The sequence below is a fragment of the Phyllostomus hastatus genome, unplaced genomic scaffold, assembly GCF_019186645.2.
Source record: "Phyllostomus hastatus isolate PE091 unplaced genomic scaffold, TTU_PhHast_1.1 phas_contig_80, whole genome shotgun sequence".
Lineage (NCBI taxonomy): Eukaryota > Metazoa > Chordata > Mammalia > Chiroptera > Phyllostomidae > Phyllostomus > Phyllostomus hastatus.
Window position 1 is genome coordinate 9,023,198 of NW_025333960.1, and position 20,264 is coordinate 9,043,461.

Sequence of the window (20,264 nt, forward strand, 5' to 3'; positions counted from 1 at the left end):
ACCCAGAAACTCCAGGACAACTTTAAACATTTCAACATCTGAATCATAGGAGGCCAGAAGGAGAAGAGGAACAACAAGAAATTGAAAACTTATTTGAAAAAATAATGAAGGAAAACTTCCCCAATTTGGCAAAGGAAATAGACTTCCAGGAAGTCCAAGAAGCTCAGAGAGTCCAAAAAAAGTTGGACTCAAAGAAGCGCATCATAGCACACCAAGGCACATCGTAATTACATTACCCAAGACTAAAGAGAAGGAGAGAATCTTAAAAGCAGCAAGAGCAAAGGAGAGTTACCTACAAAGGAGTTCCCATTAGACTATCAGCTGATTTCTCAAAAGAAACCTTACAGGCAAGAATAGGCTAGAAAGAAGTATTCCAAGTCATGAAAGGCAAAGACCTACATTCAAGATTGCTCTATCCAGCAAAGCTATCATTTAGAATGTAAGGGCAGAGAAAGTGCTTCCTAGATAAGGTCAAGTTAAAGGAGTTCATCATCACCAAGCGCTTATTCTATGAAATGTTAAAGGGATTTATCTAAGAAAAAGATCAAAATACAAACAGTAAAATGACAGCAAACTCACAACTATCAACAACTCAACCTAAAAACAAAAACCAAAACAAAAGACAAAACAAACTAAGCAATTAGATCAGGAACAGAATCACAGAAATGGAGATCACATGGAGGACAGGGACAGGGAGCAGGGAGAATGGGGGAAAGGTACAGGGAATAAGAAGCATAAATGGTAGGTACAAAATAGACAGGGGGAGGTTAAGAATAGTATAGGAAATGGAAAATCCAAAGAACTTATATGCACAACCCATGGACATGAACTAAACAGGGGAAATGCTTGTTGGAGGACAGTGCAGGGTGGAAGGGAATAAAGGGGAGGAAAAACTGAGACAACTGTAACAGTATAAGCAATAAAATATACTTAATACCGCCCTGGCTGGCATAGCTCAGTGGATTGGGCGCGGGCTGAGGGCCAGGGTGTCGCAGGTTCGATTCCCAGCCAGGGCATATGCCTGGGTTGCGGGCCATGACCCCCAGCAACCGCACGTTGATGTTTCTCTCTCTCTCACTCTCTCTCCCTCCCTCCCTCCCTTCCCTCTCTAAAAAATAAATAAATAAAATATTTTAAAAATATATATATATACTTAATACCATGAAATTTTAAAAAAAAAGGAACACTTAAATAACTCACCTGGTTTGCTTTTACTGTACTAAAGACAAATGCTTAAAACAATTCATCCTACCTCCCAAATATGGACTATAAATGAATGCCTTGTGGCATTTCCTTACGACAAATTAATAACTACTATATTTTGTCATGTACAATGCACACCCACATTTTTGGCCCAAATTTTCAGGAAAAAACTTCTACTTCAATCTTGTAATTCAATTTATTTATTTATTTATACTTAGAAACAAAACTATCACATTCCAGGGTATTATTTTGCATACAGATATTGTTATTGCTTTCTAGAGTTACACTTTTAATGCATAAGCATAAATAAAAAAATTAAAAACATTTATATAGATACAGAATTAGTACTGCCCATGTTTAATGTGCAACCTTATTTTTCCCTCAAAATTTGGGCAAAAACATGTGCGTTATACAGAGCAAAATATGGTACTTTTTTCATAGATCCAATAATGTGTACCCCAACTGCCTGTACACCCTAGCAAAAAAGTAAAATTCTATAAGGACAAAATTTCAATATCTACTTTTTACACATTATTTAAATGACTACTTTAAGAAACTTCCACCAGAAAAGTTTACCATTTGTGGAAGTTCAGCTTTTTTGCTTTTTTTTTTTTTTTTGGTTGTTGTTGAAAGCAAGACCCAAAAATATAACTCTAGTATACAAAAATTGAGACCTTGAAAAATAAAGAACAAAAAATGTCAAACAAGGAGTCTTTGGACATATTTCCAAAAGATAGCAGGCACATGTGATTAGAGTAGATGTTTACCTAAAATATATCAAAACCAGAGAGAAAAATGCCACTTACTCCTTTTTTCCTTTTTCTTAAATTTTCCTTTTTTCTTCCCATAGTCTTTTTCATCATCAGACACTATATCGGGAGGCTCATGGAGGCTGTCATGAGGAGGTGAGGGCTCACCCGTGCGGTACAATCCAGGGAATTTAGTAGGGCTGATTTCCTCAGAGCTAGGGGTTCTGGTAAGACCACTGCCATGCTCCACTCTGCGATGTTCACTGGGGCTGCTGCTGGGGGGCAGGAAGCACTCCGTCATTCTGCTTCCCTGAAGAAAGTGCCGAGGGCGTCTCTGTTACCTATCCATTACACCTGCACACAGAGAAAAAAGATCATCGGAGTCATCAAATGCCAACCAAAACACAAAGCACTACACACACGCAGCACAGCAATGAATCTTGCAATTACAAATCAAAAGTATTTTTCCTTAGCCCCCTTTAAAAAGATGCTTTCATTTTATCATCTCGAGTTACATTCCATGAATCATACATTAGTTCTCACTAGTTGGAAACCCTGGCATCTTCAAATATTAGAAAAATAAACCAAATGAAAATCAGAGTTAGAGTACTCAAAGTAGAACAGAATTCCTTTAAAAGAAAAAAACTTACTATTGTAAAAGGCTTCATTTTGATTGCTATACAACTTAAAATATTAGTTTTTTCTTTAAGCCATGACCAAGCAACTACAAATAATAAATTACAAAGACTATATAACTATACATAAATAGTTCAGTATCGCAGTTAAAATTTATAATACAGTTTAAATGATAGATTTAATGACTGACACAATTACCGATCATTAACTGTAGTTCTGTGTTGCAAACAATTAGTCATGTGTTGGTAACTATTTCATTTTGCACTTCAATTACCTCATTTAATCAATTGTAAAATACACACAAATAGTTTCACTAGAATGAACATGACAAAAGACAAAGGGTTATAAAAAGCTGAGGTTTGTTTTCATTTTTTCTTCTTTAGATGGAAGATATATATATATATATATATAAAAAATACTATAATAAAAATACCATGTTCGTAAGTTACCTGCATTAGTTCTCATGATATTCAACTGAAATACTACTGGAATCATGTATTTCTCTTTGCACTCACTTTTTAGGTTATTTTGCAATTTTAAAAACCCACAAGCCATAAATAAAAACTGATATGATCATAAATATAATCAAAAGACAATACAAAAAAAATTTTGCAAACTGTGACAGAACTAATTTTTTTAGAAAACACTTTCAAATCAATTAAAATATAAACAAATCAAGAGACCTATACAAAGGACATGAACAAGAAGCTCACAGAAAAATGATATCTATACAAAACAATGTTAAATTACAGCTATAATTTTTAAAATATAAATTAAAACCTTAAGTTACCATTTTTTAACTTAAGAACAAAGAACAAAATAATGTATACTATCCAGTGTTGGTAAGGATATGAGCGAACAGGGACTCATGAGAATACCTACTAGTGGAAGAAATTAGCACAATCTTTTTTTTAAAAAGCAATGGTAAAGTACTATCTATCAAAATTTTAAATGTACTCTGACCAAGGAATTTTCTTCTTAGAAACTTATCTTTCAAATATACTTTTATAAGAGTTTAAAAATGCATACATTAAAATATTCATTTCAGCATTGTAAAAGCAAAAACAAAATAAATGACAACTATGGACCCTGAGAAAGAAGATCCCTACTAAGATTAACTGGGCTTAAATTTTAAAAAACAGAGTATAGTGGGTATTTCTCCACAGGGGCCTTTCACACAAATTGCACTTTTTGAGAAGCCTGCAGTACTCACTATCTGCCTCCCACACAGAACTGCCTGCCTGCACTGTGTTTCTGCCATCTGAGACAGCCCTTATAAATGAGATCCTGGAATCCTATTTCAAGCAATAGAACTGAGGCTTTCCCCATCCAATAGAAGGTGTGCACCTGTATCCCCCATCAGTGTTGTCATCAACCAAACCATGCTTTTTGGAGTCCTCATTTGCATGAAGACTGATTAATCAGGGACCAGGGGTGGGGACTTCTATCTAAGCCAGCTCCCCCCTGACTCAGGGGAGCCCACTTTCCCTTTCCACTGAAAACTTAAGACTGCTTTCTGGTGACATTTCACCAGAGCACAGAAGAGCAAGCACAGTAAGACACAGCAGAGCAGACAGGCGCCCAGTAGAACAAAGCAGAGTTGTCTAACAGGACCACCTTACAGCCATGCTGCTTCATAAATGAGCTGTAACACTACTGAGCTGTTTGCACTGAATAAAGTTGCCTTCACACTGCACCCAGATTGGGGATTCCTGTTGGCATTAAACTGGTGTCAATAACCATCAGTTGATAGGATCAATAGATCAGTTACATAAATTTACGATCTACTCAGGGTTGTCAAACTTGCAGCCTCCAGGCCACATGCAGCCCAACACAAAATCATAAATTTACTTAAAAAACCTTACGAGATTTTTTTGTGATTACATTTTGCAATGCATTTAATGTGTGGCCCAAGACAACTCTTCTTCCAGTGTGGCTCAGAGGTGCCAGAAGGTTGGACACCCCTGTTAGAAATAATACCACACACACAATTTCTGAAAGCATATGAGAAATAGTTAACCGCTGTTAACTTTTGGAAGTGGTAACTGGGGAGAAGGAGAGTTATTTTTTTTATTTCCATTTTATCCCTTAAAGTTTAAACCTTACTATGTCCACGTATTATTTTTATTATCATTTTTTAAATAATAAAGCAGGCCATTCCCTGACTGGCGTAGTTCACTTGGTCGGGTGTCATGCCACAAAGAGAAAGGTTGTCTGTCCAATTCCTGGTCAGGGCACATGCCTGGGTTGTGGGTTTGGTCCCTGGCTGGGGCGCATATAGGAGGCAACTGATCAGTATTTCTTTCTCACATTGATGTTTCTTTTCCTCTCTTTCTCATTCCCTTCTCCTCTCTCTAAAAATAAATAAAGCTTTAAAAAGTGAACAGGCCATTTTTTTAACCTTATAAAAATCATGTTGTTTTAAAAATCATGTTTTTGACAATGTATAATAATGTGGGAAAAAGCAACTTCATGTACAGCACACTATCAATTTTTAAGTATACAGATATATGTAAAAAATCCTAATAAAAAGCATAAATAACCATTACCTCTGAACTCTAAGATTATAAGTAATTAACTTTTCTTTGTACTTTTCTGCAGAATCCACAAGCATCAAGTATATTTCTTCTATTTTTCTTGATGGACCCTGACTTTTGCCTATCATTAAAAAAAAGCACATTCTGTTTTTCCTATAATTGAAGGCATCCTAAGTTTTGACAATCATAGGATTTGAGAGTTTGGAGGGAACTTGAGTCCAACCAGCATTAACAATTACACATTACAGGTGAGAAAACTAAGCTCCAAAGACTGAGGAAACAAAAACACAGCTGCGCTGAAGGAGCAGTTTTACACTACAGAAATAAAACACTCACAGGCATCCTATCCACAATGATCTATTCTGTTTTATGCTTCTCTGACTTTGCTGTGGAACCCAGCCCTTCTTCCAGTGTTTTTGCATAATTAATTCATACTCATCCTTTAACATTAAGCCTGCAAAGAGGCACAAAGAAGCTTTTGGGGATAAATGGAGAAGTTCTAGATTTGGAATGTGGTGGTGGTTACATAAACATATATATATTTACTAAAAATCACTGAATTATATATTTAATTAGGTAAATCTTATAGTATGTAAATTATGCCTCAATAAAGCTGTAAAAAAAAAAAAAAAGATTAAGTACCAGCAACACTTTCTCCAGGAAGCCTCATTCATGACCCACACCGTCCAGTGTAAGCCACAGATATCCCTTTTCCGTCCTCCCAGAATCTCCTGGACACACCTCTACACTACATGTACCATGCCATGATTTAAATACCTACACCTGTGTCTGTCTTGCCTCATAATCTGTGAGCTTCAGCATTAAACACAACACAGGGCATACAGAAAGTACTTTATTTTTTATATATATAAAATATTTATTTTGGGGGGGAGGGAGAAAGAGAGGGAGAGAAACATCAATGTGAGAGAGAAATATTGATCAGTTGCCTCTTGCATGCACTCCAACCAGAGACAGAACCTGCAACCCAGGCATATGACCTCACCAGGAACTGAACTGGTGACCTTCTGCTTTGCAGGATGTCACCCAACCAACTGGGCCACACCGGTCAGGGCTCAAATATTTATTTAACCAACTAATTATAGTCTTTTCTGTGTTCTCAACATGTTGCATACTGCTGATGAGACAAAGATAAGAAATGAACCTGGCTCTTAACCTTAAACTTTAATTAAGGAAACAAAAGAAAGGAACCCAAATTTGAGTTCCTGTGGCTTCATGAACTTTCATATACATTAAGTAACCTAAGTGCATTCTGTGAGAAAACTAGTATTTTCCCATTTTTATAAACTAAGGCTCAGAGACTGAAGTAACTTACCCTAAGTCACACATCAAGAAAGAGGTAAAAATGGGACATTTGACTGGAAACACACTCTTTCCACTAAGCTGCCCTTTATGTATATACATACAAAAGGGAGTAAGTATATTTATGCCAGGAGGAACATCAAAGTTAAAGACTCAAGCAGAGAGAATGGGGGCTTATTATGAGAATGGCAAGAAGACTGGTCTAATCAGATCAGTTTCTGCAAAGGAGCAATGGAAAAGACATTGAAAGACAAGATGGACTCTGAACTGAATACCAACTAAACTCCAAGCTAAGGAGTTTGGACTTGATGTGGGAGTCATCACCAATCCCAAAGCCAGAAAGTGACAAAACTGGGACTAAAAGGGGTAAGGGCAGGAATATGAACAACAAAATACCAGATGAATTTTGATCATTCCCTCCTCTGTGTCCCCACAGCATTTTGTAAGTTACATGCACATGCATATGTCCTCCTATTCCCTAAAACCATTATTCAGTTTCCACACTAGACTAATGGAGCTCTGTTTATAAAGCACTTAGTAAATTATCTTGCAAAACCTATTCTAAACCCCCTCTGTATGTCCTCCTTGGAGAACTGTCCGTTCAAGTCTTTTGCTCATTTTTTAATTGGGTTTTTGTCTTCCTGGAGTGGAGTCACGTGAGTTCTTTATATGCAAATGAGTGGCTCAAAAAATTATGATACATTTACACAATGGAATTCTATGCAGCAGAGAGAAAGAAGGAGCTCCTACCCTTTGCGACAGCATGGATGGAACTGGACAGCATTACACTAATTGAAATAAGCTAGACGGTTAGGGACAAATACCATATGATCTCACCTTTAACTGGAACATAGTCAACAAAAGAAAAAAGTAAACAAAACATAACCAGAGACATTGAAATTAAGAACAATCTAACAATAGCCAGAGGAGAGGAGGGAAGGGAAAGAGGGGAGAAGGGTTTTCACAAACTACTATAAAGGACACATGGACAAAACCAAGGGGGAGGGTGGAAGCAAGGGCGGGAGGTGGGTTTGGCTGAGGTGGAGGGGGAGTGGTGGGAAGAAAATGCAGACAACTGTAATTGAACAACAATAAATTTAAAAAATTAGTCTAAAGAAATTTGTTTACTTGCTTAATCTATAGTTAGGAATAAACAGATGAAGGGGGAGCAGCTAAAAGCAGACACAGAGGAGTGAAAGCCTGAATGTAGGATGACTTACTAAGAAACAACAATGTGTTTGCATTAGGACATACTGTTTTGAGCACTGGGGAGCTATAGAAAGCCTTTACTGAATAGAAGTGCCAAAGAGAAAGGCCTCATATGGTTCATTGTAAATTTAAGCATAAACAGCCAAAGGTAAGAAAATAAACAACGAAAATTAGAAATTCCTACTTCTGAGACAAGAGGAGAACTGCTGTAAATATTTCTACATTTTGAAGAAAGAATATTTATCCCTATTCTTCCTTGTAAGTACAACTAAAAATCCTGGGTATCAGATTTTTTTTATTATTTTATTTTTTAATATATTTTATTGATTATGCTATTACAGTTGTCCGATTTTCTCCCCTTCACTCTCCTCCACCCTGCACACCCTCTCCCACCCACATTCCCCCCCTTTAGTTCATGTCCATGGATAGTACATGTAAGTTCTTTGGCTTCTACATTTCCTATAGCATTCTTAATCTCCCCGTCTGTTCTCTATCTACCATCTGTGCTACTTATTCTCTGTACCCTTTCCCGTCTCTCCCCCTGCCCCCCTGTTGCTAAGCCTCCATGTGATCTCTATTTCTGTGGTTCTATTCCTGTTCTAGTTGTTTGCTTAGTTTGCTTTTGTTTTAGTTTTAGGTGTGGTTGTTAATAATTGTGAGTTTGCTGTCATTTTACTGTACATTGTTTTTTTCTTCTTTTTCTTAAATCCCTTTAACATTTCATAGAACAAGGGCTTGGTGATGATGAACTCCTTTAACTTGACCTTATCTGTGCTTTATCAGCCCTTCATTCTAAATGAAAGCTTTGCTGGATAGAGCAATTTGGGATGTAGGTCCTTGCCTTTCATGACTTGGAATACTTCTTTCCAGCCCCTTCTAGCCTGTAAGGTCTCTTTTGAGAAATCAGCTGACAGTCAGATGGGAACTCCTTTGTAGGTAACTGTCTCCTTATCTCTTGCTGCTCCTAGGATTCTCTCCTTCATTTTAATCTTGGGTAATGTAATTATGATGTGCCTTGGTGTGTTCCTCCTTGGGTTCAACTTCTTTGGGACTCTGAGCTTCCTGGATTTCCTGAAAGTCTATTTCCTTTGCCAGATTAGGGAAGTTCTCCTTTATTATTTGTTCAAATAACTTTTCTACTTGTTGCTCTTCCTCTTCTCCTTCCTGGGTATCAGATTTTTAAAAAAACAAAACAATGAGAAAACCAGACTGACAGGTAGAGAGAAAAAGGCAGACAGGTTAGTGACCTTACAATTCAAAGAACACAGTTGTGACTTCTCTGAGTTTTCTTTTTGCTTCTGCATCACAAAGTTCAGGAAGCTAGACACCCAGATGGGTACAGATAAAGCTACAACAACAATAACAAAAGCCTGCTCCCTCCAAGACAAAACTTTTAGATACTAATGGTATACTCCAGCCAAACACCACAAGAAAATCTATGGCCTCATCCCCACTTGTACCAGTAAGTAGCAGTCTAGATTTGCACCCTCATGAGGTATCCCAAAATCCCACTTAGCGGGTGGGAGGTTGTGTCTGGGAAGGCCAAGTAGGGAGCTGGTATTTTCACATCTGCTATATAGTATTAAGTCCCCTTCTCATACAGGGGTATCAGTGGAGACTACATGGAGAACGTGGACTTCCACCCCCAGCCAGAAGTAAGGAGGCACCCCATTCCTTTCCTGCTGGGTGGTCTGAGGAGGCCTAGGGCAGAGTCAGGATTTCACCATCACCCAGTGGTAATAAGGCCACCCCCACCTCAGTGTCAGTGCCCCCACCTCAATGTCAGTGGAGACCACATGATGAGCCAGAAACAAAAGAGGAAAAGAAAAACCTCCGAAGAAAAGATCAATTACATACAAACAAATCACAATATAGTAAAATTGAAACCAACAATTGCATTACATTAAATGCAATGAATTAAGCATTCCAATTAAAAAGCACAGATAATTGTACTGAATGAAAAAGCAAGATTCAGCTATGTTGTTTACAAGAGACATGCTTTAAATATAAATACTATACAGAAAAATTAAAAGCAAATGAAAAGATATACCACACAAACATATATAATAAGAAAGTTCACTATAATAACAGACAAAACAGACTTCAAGACAACCAGTGTCAGAAATAAATATTTTGCCCTGGCTGGTGTAGCTCAGTGGATTGAGCTTGGGCCTGTGAAGCAAAGGGTCGCCAGTTCGATTCCCAATCAGGGCACATGCCTGGGTTTCAGGCCAGGTCCCCAGTACGGGGGGTGCATAAGAGGCAATCACACACTGATGTTTCTCTCCCTCTCATTCCCCTTCCCTTCCCCTTTCTCTAAAAATGAATTAAAAAAAAAGAAATGAGTATTCTCACAATCATACAGACATAATTTACACATGTACATGCCTAATAACAGCTTCCACTACATGAAGCAAAATTGACAGAAGTAAATAAAGACAAATCCAATTATTATTACAGTACTCCTTTCTCAGTAAACAACAGAGCAGTCAGACAAATATAGGCAAAAATACATCAGCTCACACACTTAAAACAGACCATAAAAAATGGATAAATTAGTTTTCATCATAATTTAAAATTTCTCCTCTTTGAAAGAAATCTAAATTTGGAAAATTAAATGGCAAGCCACATACTTGATAAAAATATCTGTAATAAACATAGCTGACAACACATTTTTTCAGAAAAAAAATGTGTATTGGTGTATATCACTGATTTATAAGATACATATTATTGGTAGAAATCAGGCATTTCCATGGGATCATGAGGAAAGATTTCCAAAGACCCATGCACAGCAGATTGTCGTGTGGTATGGTTTATTCAGGTGGCGATCGAAGCTGCCCCCTAGGTTTCCAATTTCCCATCTCTGTCCATCCCACCATGGAAAAAGTCCACCCTTGTCCTCTTCAATGCCAAAGCAAAGCCAGTATCCAGAGATTCTGCTTCATATTAAAGCTTATGTCTTTAGGGCCCACACAGTTGCTGTGGGCCCTGATAGCTTCTAGACCCACATGGTCATGTGCTTCCAAGCAAAACAGAACACACAAACAAATGCGGCAAGTGCAGGTCATGATCGAGAGAGAGAGAGAGAGAGGGAGGGAGAATTTGAGAAAGAAAGATCCTTTGTTTCCCTGGGATTATTATTAGCTTGGGCTTGGAAAAGACAGAAGCTTTTTCAAACTGGCCAATGAGTTTCCCAAGTTTTCATGAGTTTTTGATAGGTTTACACTCCCTAGACTGACAGACCTCTATGGTCTAGCACCTGACCTGGCTCCATTTTTACTTCTATTGTACATAAACCCACCTTCCCTGTTCCCACCTGGCAATCTAGTACTGGAGGGGATTAGAGAGAAGTGTTTATCTCCTTGGCAAAGCAATCCTTTAATCCCCTGGGGTGAGAAGTTGTAGATTCCTGATGAAGCAAACAGGCTCATGCTCCCCAGTTTTATTAAGCTCAATGTCCAGTTCCCTTTGCTCCCCTTTCTTTTATTAATATCTAGCTAAATACTGACGGTAACACATATAACATATATGTAAAAAATATATATCTTATGAATCAGTAAAACAACCTAAAAAATAGTCAAAACGATATGAATGAACACTTCACCCAAGAAAACATACGAATAGTCAAAAAGCACATGAAAACAATGCTCACTATTATTACTTTTTAGGGAAATGCAAATTAAAAGAAAAATATACACACCTACTACAATTACTAAAATTAAAGAAGCCCTAGCCAAGTAGGTAAGTTGGTTAGAGCATCATCCCAATAAGCCAAGGTTGTGGATTTGATTCCCAGTCAGGACACATATAAGAATCACCCAATAAATACATTCACAAGTAGAAAAACAAACTGATGTCACTCTCTCTCAATTCAATAAATATTAGTAAAAATAAAATTTTTTAAATGTTTTTAAAAAGCACTGACAATGCCAAGTGTTGGTAGGGATGTGGAGCAACTGATACTCTCATCTGTTGTTGGTAGGAATGTAAAACAGCACAACCACTTTTGAAAAGTGCTTAAGTTTATTATATAATTAAATACACATATCACCTAACAATTACACTCCCAGGTATTTACTCAAGAGAAATGAAAATCTAAATCTACACAAAGACTTGTCAATAAAAGTTTATAGTATCTTGCAACTTCCGGCCAAGATGGAGATGTAGATATGTTGCGGAAAAGTCACTCACACGTGGGGAAGATGATGAAGCACAAACTTTATTACCGGGGGGCGGGGGGGGGCCCTCAGGGCTAATTCCAAATCCTGAGCCCAATCCAGGCTCGTCACAGTTCCTTTAAATACTTGCTACAAGGCAAAGAGGGGAGGGGGATTCATCTGCTAAAGCAAGGGAGCATACAGAGGCAGAAGCAAAACGAAGGTCAGCATTTCGGCCTTGAGATAACATTGCCTAGCAACGTCTGCTAGCCAGCTCCTTACCTAAAAATAACTTTTACTCAGCTTTTGTCCTGATAAAACTTGCAGGTGTTACAGAGAGCAGAGAGCACCTTTATGAGACTTTCTTTTCCTGCCACAGATAGACACACTATGCCTCCTCGCATAACCAAACAATTTTAAAACAAAAAACAACCAGAACCAACAGAAAATCAAACTGTATGAAAGTCCAACAACCAAGGAGTTAAAGAAGAAACACTCATCCAGACCAGTCGGAGGGGCGGAGATGGGCAGCCGGGGGAGACGGGCAGCCAGGCGGAGAGGACTCACAGCAAGGCTGCAGCTGGCGGACACAGTAAGGCTGTGACTGGTGGAGGGGGCTATCCCACATTTGCACACAGATAAACCAGGTGAAACTGGGGAGCAAGACAGACTACGCAACCCAGGGCCCCAGCACGGGGAAATAAAGCCTCAAACCTGTGATTGAAAACACCAATGGGTGTTGAGGTGGCAGTGGGAGAAACTCCCAGCCTCACAAAAGAGTTCATTGGAGAGACCCACAGGGCAGAATGTACACAAGCCCACCCACCTGGAAATCAGCACCTGAAGGGCCCAGTTTGATTGTGGGTAGCACAGGAAGTGACTGAAAACCCACACAGTGGAGCAAGTGCCATTGTTCCCTCTCAGACTCCTCCCCCACATACAGTGTCACAATGCAGCAACGTGGGTTGCCCTACCTTGGTGAGCACCTAAAGCTCTGCCCCTTACTACATAACAGGTGCATTGAGACAAAAAAATGGCCCAAATGAAAGAACAGATCAAAGCTCCAGAAAAAATACAACTAAGCGATGAAGAGATAGCCAACCTAGCAGATGCACAGTTCAAAACATTGGTAATCAGGATGCTCACAGTACTGCCTGAATTTGGTCGCAAATTAGATAAAAAATGAAGGCTACCCTAAGTGAAATAAAAGAAAATGTACAGGGAATCAATAGTGATGGCAAGGAAACTGGGACTCAAATCAATGGAGTGGACCAGAAGGAAGAAAGAAACATCCAATCAGAAAAGAATGAAGAAACAAGAATTCAAAAAAATGAGGAGAGGCTTAGGAACCTCCAGGACATCTTTAAACATTCCAACATCCAAATTATAGGGGTACCAGAAGGAGAAGAGCAACAGCAAGAAATTGAAAACTTATTTGAACAAATAATAAAGGAGAACCTCCCCAATCTGGTGAAGGAAATAGACTTCCAGGAAGTCCGGGAAGCCCAGAGAGCCCCACAGAAGTTGGACCCAAGGAGGAATACACCAAGGCACATCATAATTATATTAGCCAAGATTAAAATGAAGGAGAGAATCCTAGAAGCAGCAAGAGATAAAGAGACAGTTACCTACAAAGGAGTTCCCATCTGACTGTCAGCTGATTTCTCAAAAGAGACCTTACAGGCAAGAAGAGGCTGGAAAGAAGTATTTCAAGTCATGAAAGGCAAGGACCTACATCCAAGATTGCTCTATCCAACAAAGCTACCATTTAGAATGGAAGGGCAGATAAAGTGCTTCCCAGATAAGGTCAAGTCAAAGGAGTTTATCATCACCAAGCCCTTATTCTATGAAATGTTAAAGGGATTTATCTAAGAAAAAGATAAAAAACATGTACAGTAAAATGACAGCAAACTCACAATTATTAACAACCATACCTAAAACAAAGACAAAACAAACTAAGCAAACAACTAGAACAGGAACAGAACCACAGAAATAGAGATCACATGGATGGTTAACAACAGGGGAGTGGCAGGGGGAGAGAAGGGGAAAAGGTACAGAGTATAAGTAGCATAGATAGTAGGTAGAAAATAGACAGGGGGAGGGTAAGAATAGTATGGGAAATGCAGAAGCTAAAGAATATATAAATATGACACATGGACATGAACTAGAGGGGGGGAATGTGGGTGGGAGAGTGTGTGTAGGGTGGGAGAGGGTGTGCAGGGTGGAGGGGAGTGAAGGGGAGAAAATTGAACAACTGTAATAGCATAATCAATGAAATATATTTCAAAAAGATTATAGTATCTTTATTCACAATAGACAAAAACTGGAAATAATCCAAATATCTGTTAATAAGCAAAGAGCATAAATTATATTATATCCTAACAATGGAATATTGCTCAGCAATAAAGTGGACACAACAACATAGATGAATCTCAAATACAATAATGAGAAAAAAAAACCAGACAGCTTAAATTCACACTATACAAGTCCATGTATATGGATTTCCAGAACAAGCAAAAATAATCTGTACAAAGCCAATCAGTGGTACATGTGGCCAGCTAGGAAAGCAAACGCAAAGGGGCATTAGAGAAACTTGGGCATGACAAAATGTTGTCTATCATGACTGTGGTGGTGGTTTCCTAGGTATACACAATTGTCAAAACACAAAGAACTATACTTTCTACTGGGTGTATTTTATAGTATGTAAATTATACATCAATAAGGTTAAATAAAACCCTTTTGAAAGAAATTGACAAGCTGACACTAAATCTTTTAGAAATGCAAAGAACTTAGGACAGCTACAACCATCTTGAAAAAGAACAGTTATTAAAGCTAAAGTAATGAAGATAGTTTGGTAATGAAGTAAGGACAGATGGATTAATGGGGCAAAACAATATTCAGAAAGAGACCTACATGTATATAGTCAGTTGACTGTCAACAATGCTCCCAAAGGAATTCATGCAAGAAAGAAGTCTTCAACAAATGGTGCTGAATGACCATGTGGGGGTGGCAGGGAGCTCAGCCTTCTCCATCACATCATACACAAAATGTAATGCATGTTAAATCATAAACCTAAAACTTGAAGCTAAAAACCACAAAACTTCTAAAATATAACATTTTTTGAGAACTTGTGGAAAAATTTTTCCAGATAGGACCAGAAAGCTCTATCTACAAAATGAAAACTTGACAAACTGGACTTTATCAAAAGTAAAAACTTCTGCTCATCAAAACACATTATTAAGAAAATGAATAGTCAAGCAAAAGGCCTGGAGAACACATCTGAGATATATTTATCTTCAGAATACAGTCAAACCTCAGTTCTCGAACATTTCCCACCTTGAACAATTCAGTTCTCAACCAAGTTATTCATGGACAAAACATCACAGCTGTAGAACAAAACTGACGTTTTTGACTCAACAACCCTTTCATGCTGATACCTGGGGGGAAAAATGATTCAGTTCTTGAAAAAAATCACTTCTCGAACAGCCTTCTGGAAGGAATTAAGAACAGAAGAAATCCTATAATTCAATGATAAAAAGACAAATAATCCAAAATAATAACGGCCAAAAGAGCAAACAACTTACAAAAGCAAATATACAACTGGTCAATAAGCCCGTGAAGAAAAGCTCTGCATCACTAAATATCAAACAAATGCTAATTAAGACCACAATGAACTATCACTACATACCATCTAGACTGGCTAAAATTTAAACAGAAAGAAAATTCCTAAAGTTGGTGAAGATGTGAGGCACTATGAAGTTTAATATATCGCTGGTGGGAATATAAAGCTTAACCACTTAGGACAAGTGTTAAGCATTATCTTTTAGTTAAACCCTTATACATATGATCCACCAATTTCACTCCTGATTTATTTACCCAAAATAAGTGGAAACATATTCACAAAAAAAAATTATAATCAGACTAACTTGATTCATAACAGCTAAAAACTAGAAACACATTTCCATCAAGAAACTGCATAAACAAGCTGCAATATATTCATCCAATGGAATATCAGCATTTTTAAAAGGAACAAATTACTCATACACACATCAAAACAGATGAATTTTAAGATAGCACACCCAGACACAATAAATTACACAATGTATGATCCCATTTATAGGGTGTCTAACCCACAGCCCAGGATGGCTATGAATGCAGCCCAATATAGTCATAAATTTACTTAAAACATTATAAGGGTTTTTTGTTTTTGTTTTTGTTTGTGTATTTAATGTGTGGCTCAAGACAACTCTCCTTCCAGTGTGGCCCAGAGACGCCAAAAGACTGGACACCCCTGATTTTGTATAAACTTCTAGAACAGGCAAACTCATCTCTGTCAAACAATTTAAAACTGTGGCTGTGGGAGTGTGGGGAAGAGGCAGGAATTGAGTACAAAGTAGCAAGAGAGAACTTTCTGCTTGATTGGGCTAGCAGGCTATCCCATGCGGGCTATATGTATATATTCATTTGTTAAAATTTCTTAAACTGTACATTTCAATGAATATAAATTATATCTCACAAATCTCTGGGAAGGGGAAAAAAGCCATGGATGCTATACAGAGATGATGGATCATGAGCCATTAAAAAAAAACACAAACGTTCCTTTTCAAATGTTGCTACTTTTGCTTTTACCATCAATATCCCCACCAACCCCTATACCCAAAATCACTACAATGAGAACGCCTATTTTTAATCTTTCTCAAATGAAAGCCTCTGACTGGTTCCTGTGAATAAGATTAATTTCTCTCCAGAAAGAAAGTGAAGGTTAAAAAATGTTACTTTTGCAACATCTAACAAATAGTATTAAGTTAAACATGTAAAGCAAAAAACCACATGTCTAAAATTTTACTTTATGACAAACAAATTATACCTTTGAGAATGAATAATATTTCAATTCAAAATAAGTTATGACTGTTACAACTGAGGTAAAACAAACCAAAGGGAGACTTATAATACTTGAATCAAACTTAACTACCATGGTTTAAAAACATTCACTTCTCCAAAGAACTAGAAAAATATATTGTTCTTAAAATAGTTTTCCCCTCATGTGCCAGTATTAATCAGTACATATAGTAAGAATCAACTGCCCATGTAAAAGGACTAAGTAATATAAGAAAAAATGATAGCTAAATTAAACTCTCCTGAAATGAGCTTTTGAAAATAACTCTAATGGTTTATTAAACTTGACAATATCTACACAGAAAAAGGCCTATTCCTGCAAACTGGTTTATAAGTTAAGCAAATTAATTATTTTATAAATGTTCTTTATTAATAACTACCAGGCTAAAATTCACCAGAAGCAGTTTTTCCTAATTCTTACAGCTTTTTAAATCATCTGTAAATTAAAAGTCTCTAATCTAAAACTCTACGAGGGAATCCAAATACAGCTCATTATTACCTATTGAACACTACAAGTATAAACCTACAATTTGAGAGTGACAAATTTTGTAAGCAGTATTTGTGTATACATTTTTCTTTACTTTTTATTTTTTAATCATTTTTTACTTTTCAATTACAGCTGACATACAATATTAGTTCCAGATGTACTCCCCAGTGATCAGATGTTATATGACTTTATAAGTGATCAATCCAATAAACCTCAGAACCATCTGATGTCATACATAATTATTACAATATTATTGACTATATTCTCTATGCTATACTTTACATGACTTATTCTGTAACAACCAGTTTGTACTTCTTAATCTCTTCACCTTTTTTACCCATCCCTACAACACCCTCCCATCTGGCAACCATAAAAATATTCTCCATATCAACACTAATCAATTTAACAATAACCCACAACCTTCAGACCAACTATTCTCTGTATCTATGAATGTTTGTTCTTCTTGTTTATTGTTTTTTTAGATTTAATTGCTGACAAACACATATTTATTGCTATTTTGGTGTTCATGTTTTTATCCTTTTTCTTCTTCTACTTCTTAAACAAGGCCTTTTAACATTTCATATAATACAGGTTTGGTGCTGATGAACTCCTTAAGCTTTCTCTTGTCTGGGAAGATCTTCATCTGTCCTTCAATTCTAAATGATAGCTTTGCCGAAAAAGCTATCATTTAGCACTATCATTTATCATGTTTCAGCACTCAGCACTTGCTCAGGGCTCATCACACTTGCTAGAGCAATCTTGGTTGTATGTCCATGTTGTTCATCACTTGAAATATTTCTTGCTGATCCCTTTTGGCATACAAAATTTCTGTCGAGAAATCAGCTAACAATCTTCTGGGAACTCCCCTGTAGGTAGGTAACTAACTGCTTTTCTCTTGCTGCTTTTAAGATTCTTCATCTTTAACCTTTGGCATTTTAATTATGATGTGTCTTGGTGTGGGCCTCTTTGGGTTCATGTTTGGGACCCTCTGCTCTTCCTGGACTTGTATGTCTATTTCCTTCACCAGGTTAGGAAAGTTTTGTCATTATTTTTTCAAACAGGTTTTCAATTTCTTGCTTTCTCTCTTCTCCTTCCAGTACCCGCATGAAAAGAATGTTGGTACACTTGAAGTTGTCCCAGAGGCTTCTTGCACTATTCTCTCTCTCTCTTTTTGGGGGGGATTCTTCTTTCTTTTTTGCTGTTCTGATTGGGTATATTTTGCTTCCTTATATTCCAAATTGCTGATTTGATTCTCAGCTTCATCTACTCTACTACTGATTTTCTGAAAATTATTCTTCATTTCAGTTTGTGTGTCCTTAATTTCTGACTGGTTCTTGTTTATGGTTTCTATGTCCTCTTTTATGCTTTTGAAGTTCTCTGTAAGTTCCTTGAGCATCCTTATAACCACTGTTTTGAACTCTGTATTGTTTGCATCCCTCCATTTCATTTAGTTCTGTTTCTGGAGATTTATCCTGTTCTTGCATTTGGAACCTATTTATTTGTCTCTGCATTTTGGCTGCCTTCCTAGGTTTGTTTCTATGTACAGTCATACCTTGGTACTTATCAGCTACAGAACTCATCAAACCCTGTATTTGTTGTATTTAGACAAGAAAAAAAATGTTTCAGCACTCAGCACTTGCTCAGGGCTCGTCACACTTGCTAGAACTTGCACAAGTCACAGCACCTTACAAGAGAAAATGCTTCATAGGTACTAGTCAGTTTCAGCAATTGCCACAAGTTCTGGAACAAATTAGCAATAAGTACCACGGTACCACTGTATTGTGTACAGCTGCTACATCTCCCAGGTTTGGCAGACTGGCCTCGTGTAGGTGTTGTAGGTCCCAGTGGCACATCCTCCCTGGTCACCCAAGTTGGGTACTCCAGGTGCACCCCTGTGAGCTCTGTGCACTGCCCTGCTGTAGATGAGCCTTGACTGCTGTTGGAGTCAATGGGAGGGGTTAACAGCCAGGCCAGTCAGCTATTAGGACCAGCTGCAACTATAGCATAGGAGCTGCTGTGCTGGAGCTGACCCTACTGAGTAGGACTTCCTTTTGAGGCTTTTGTGTTCACCAAGTCTGTCCCTTGAGTGTGTGGCCTGTGATGGTGGTAGGGTTATTATCTAGCATTGTCTGAAGCTGTCTTCCAGGTCCACTGGCTCTGGGGCCTCCTGAGAGGTGCAAGGTCAGCTACCACCTGTGCTCTGTTTGTAGCCACCTGGTATTAGCTACAGAGTGATCTGCAGATACCTGCTACATGTGCTAGGCTTGGAGGTGCCCAGGAGAGGCCAAGCTGAAACCAAGATTGGCTGCCACTAGTGCCGAGATTGAGGCAACTTAGCAAGAGGTATGGGTTATGCAGAGGCTAAACGCAGCTTATTTGAGAGATTTTAGGCAAGTCTGAAGAATGAGTCACGTCAGACCATTTGTATGGAAATGCCACAGGAAACAGCTTTGGGTGGGCCTGAAAGTTGGGTGTGGCAGGTTGTCAGAGAATCACCAGGGCAGGGCAGAACAGTATGAGCCAGGCTGATGGAGACTCAGATATGGTGCCCATCTGCCAACTCTATGGAGGGAAGGCTCATCAAAGGAACTGTGGTCTCTGCCAGTACTTCTGTCTGGGAGAAAGCTGCCCCAGAGTTCTTGATCAGATGCCAGACAATTCAGTTCCTCCCCATGTGTCTTGGTGCCTTTTGAGCTGCTGTCCCAGAGCTGGAGCTCAGAGGGTGAGTCCAATTCCATGTGAAGACCCTTTAAGAGGAACTCCCTGGGACTCCAGCCCTCCATCTCAGCCTCAATTCTGTTTTTTACAGCCCCATGTTGTGGGGACTTCTCGTCCAGCACTAGAACCCTGGTCTTAGGGGCCTAGTATGGGGCTGGGACTCCTCACTCCTCAGTCAGGACCTCTGCAGCCAAGATATCCCTCTCTATCTGACACTTGTAGGTGTAGAACCAGGCAGTACTTTGTCTCTTCCCCTCCTCACAGTCTGGATGTGGCTTCTTTAATTCCCTAGTTGTAGGACTTCCTTTCAGGCAAATTTCAGGTGGTTATGAATGGTGGTTGTTTTGTAGTT

General features: G+C 38.2%; 1 protein-coding gene across 3 annotated transcripts in view; it reads right to left on the reverse strand.

Annotated features, from left to right (window-relative positions):
* Positions 1–20,264, reverse strand: part of RALBP1 (ralA binding protein 1) — a 74,729-nt gene that overhangs the window by 34,721 nt on the left and 19,744 nt on the right. For all 3 annotated transcript variants that reach the window (XM_045849934.1, XM_045849935.1, XM_045849933.1), the window contains one exon: positions 2,010–2,306. In XM_045849934.1, the coding sequence (XP_045705890.1) occupies positions 2,010–2,253 (244 nt within the window). In that variant the 5' untranslated portion in view covers positions 2,254–2,306. The remainder of the gene's footprint in view (positions 1–2,009; positions 2,307–20,264) is intronic.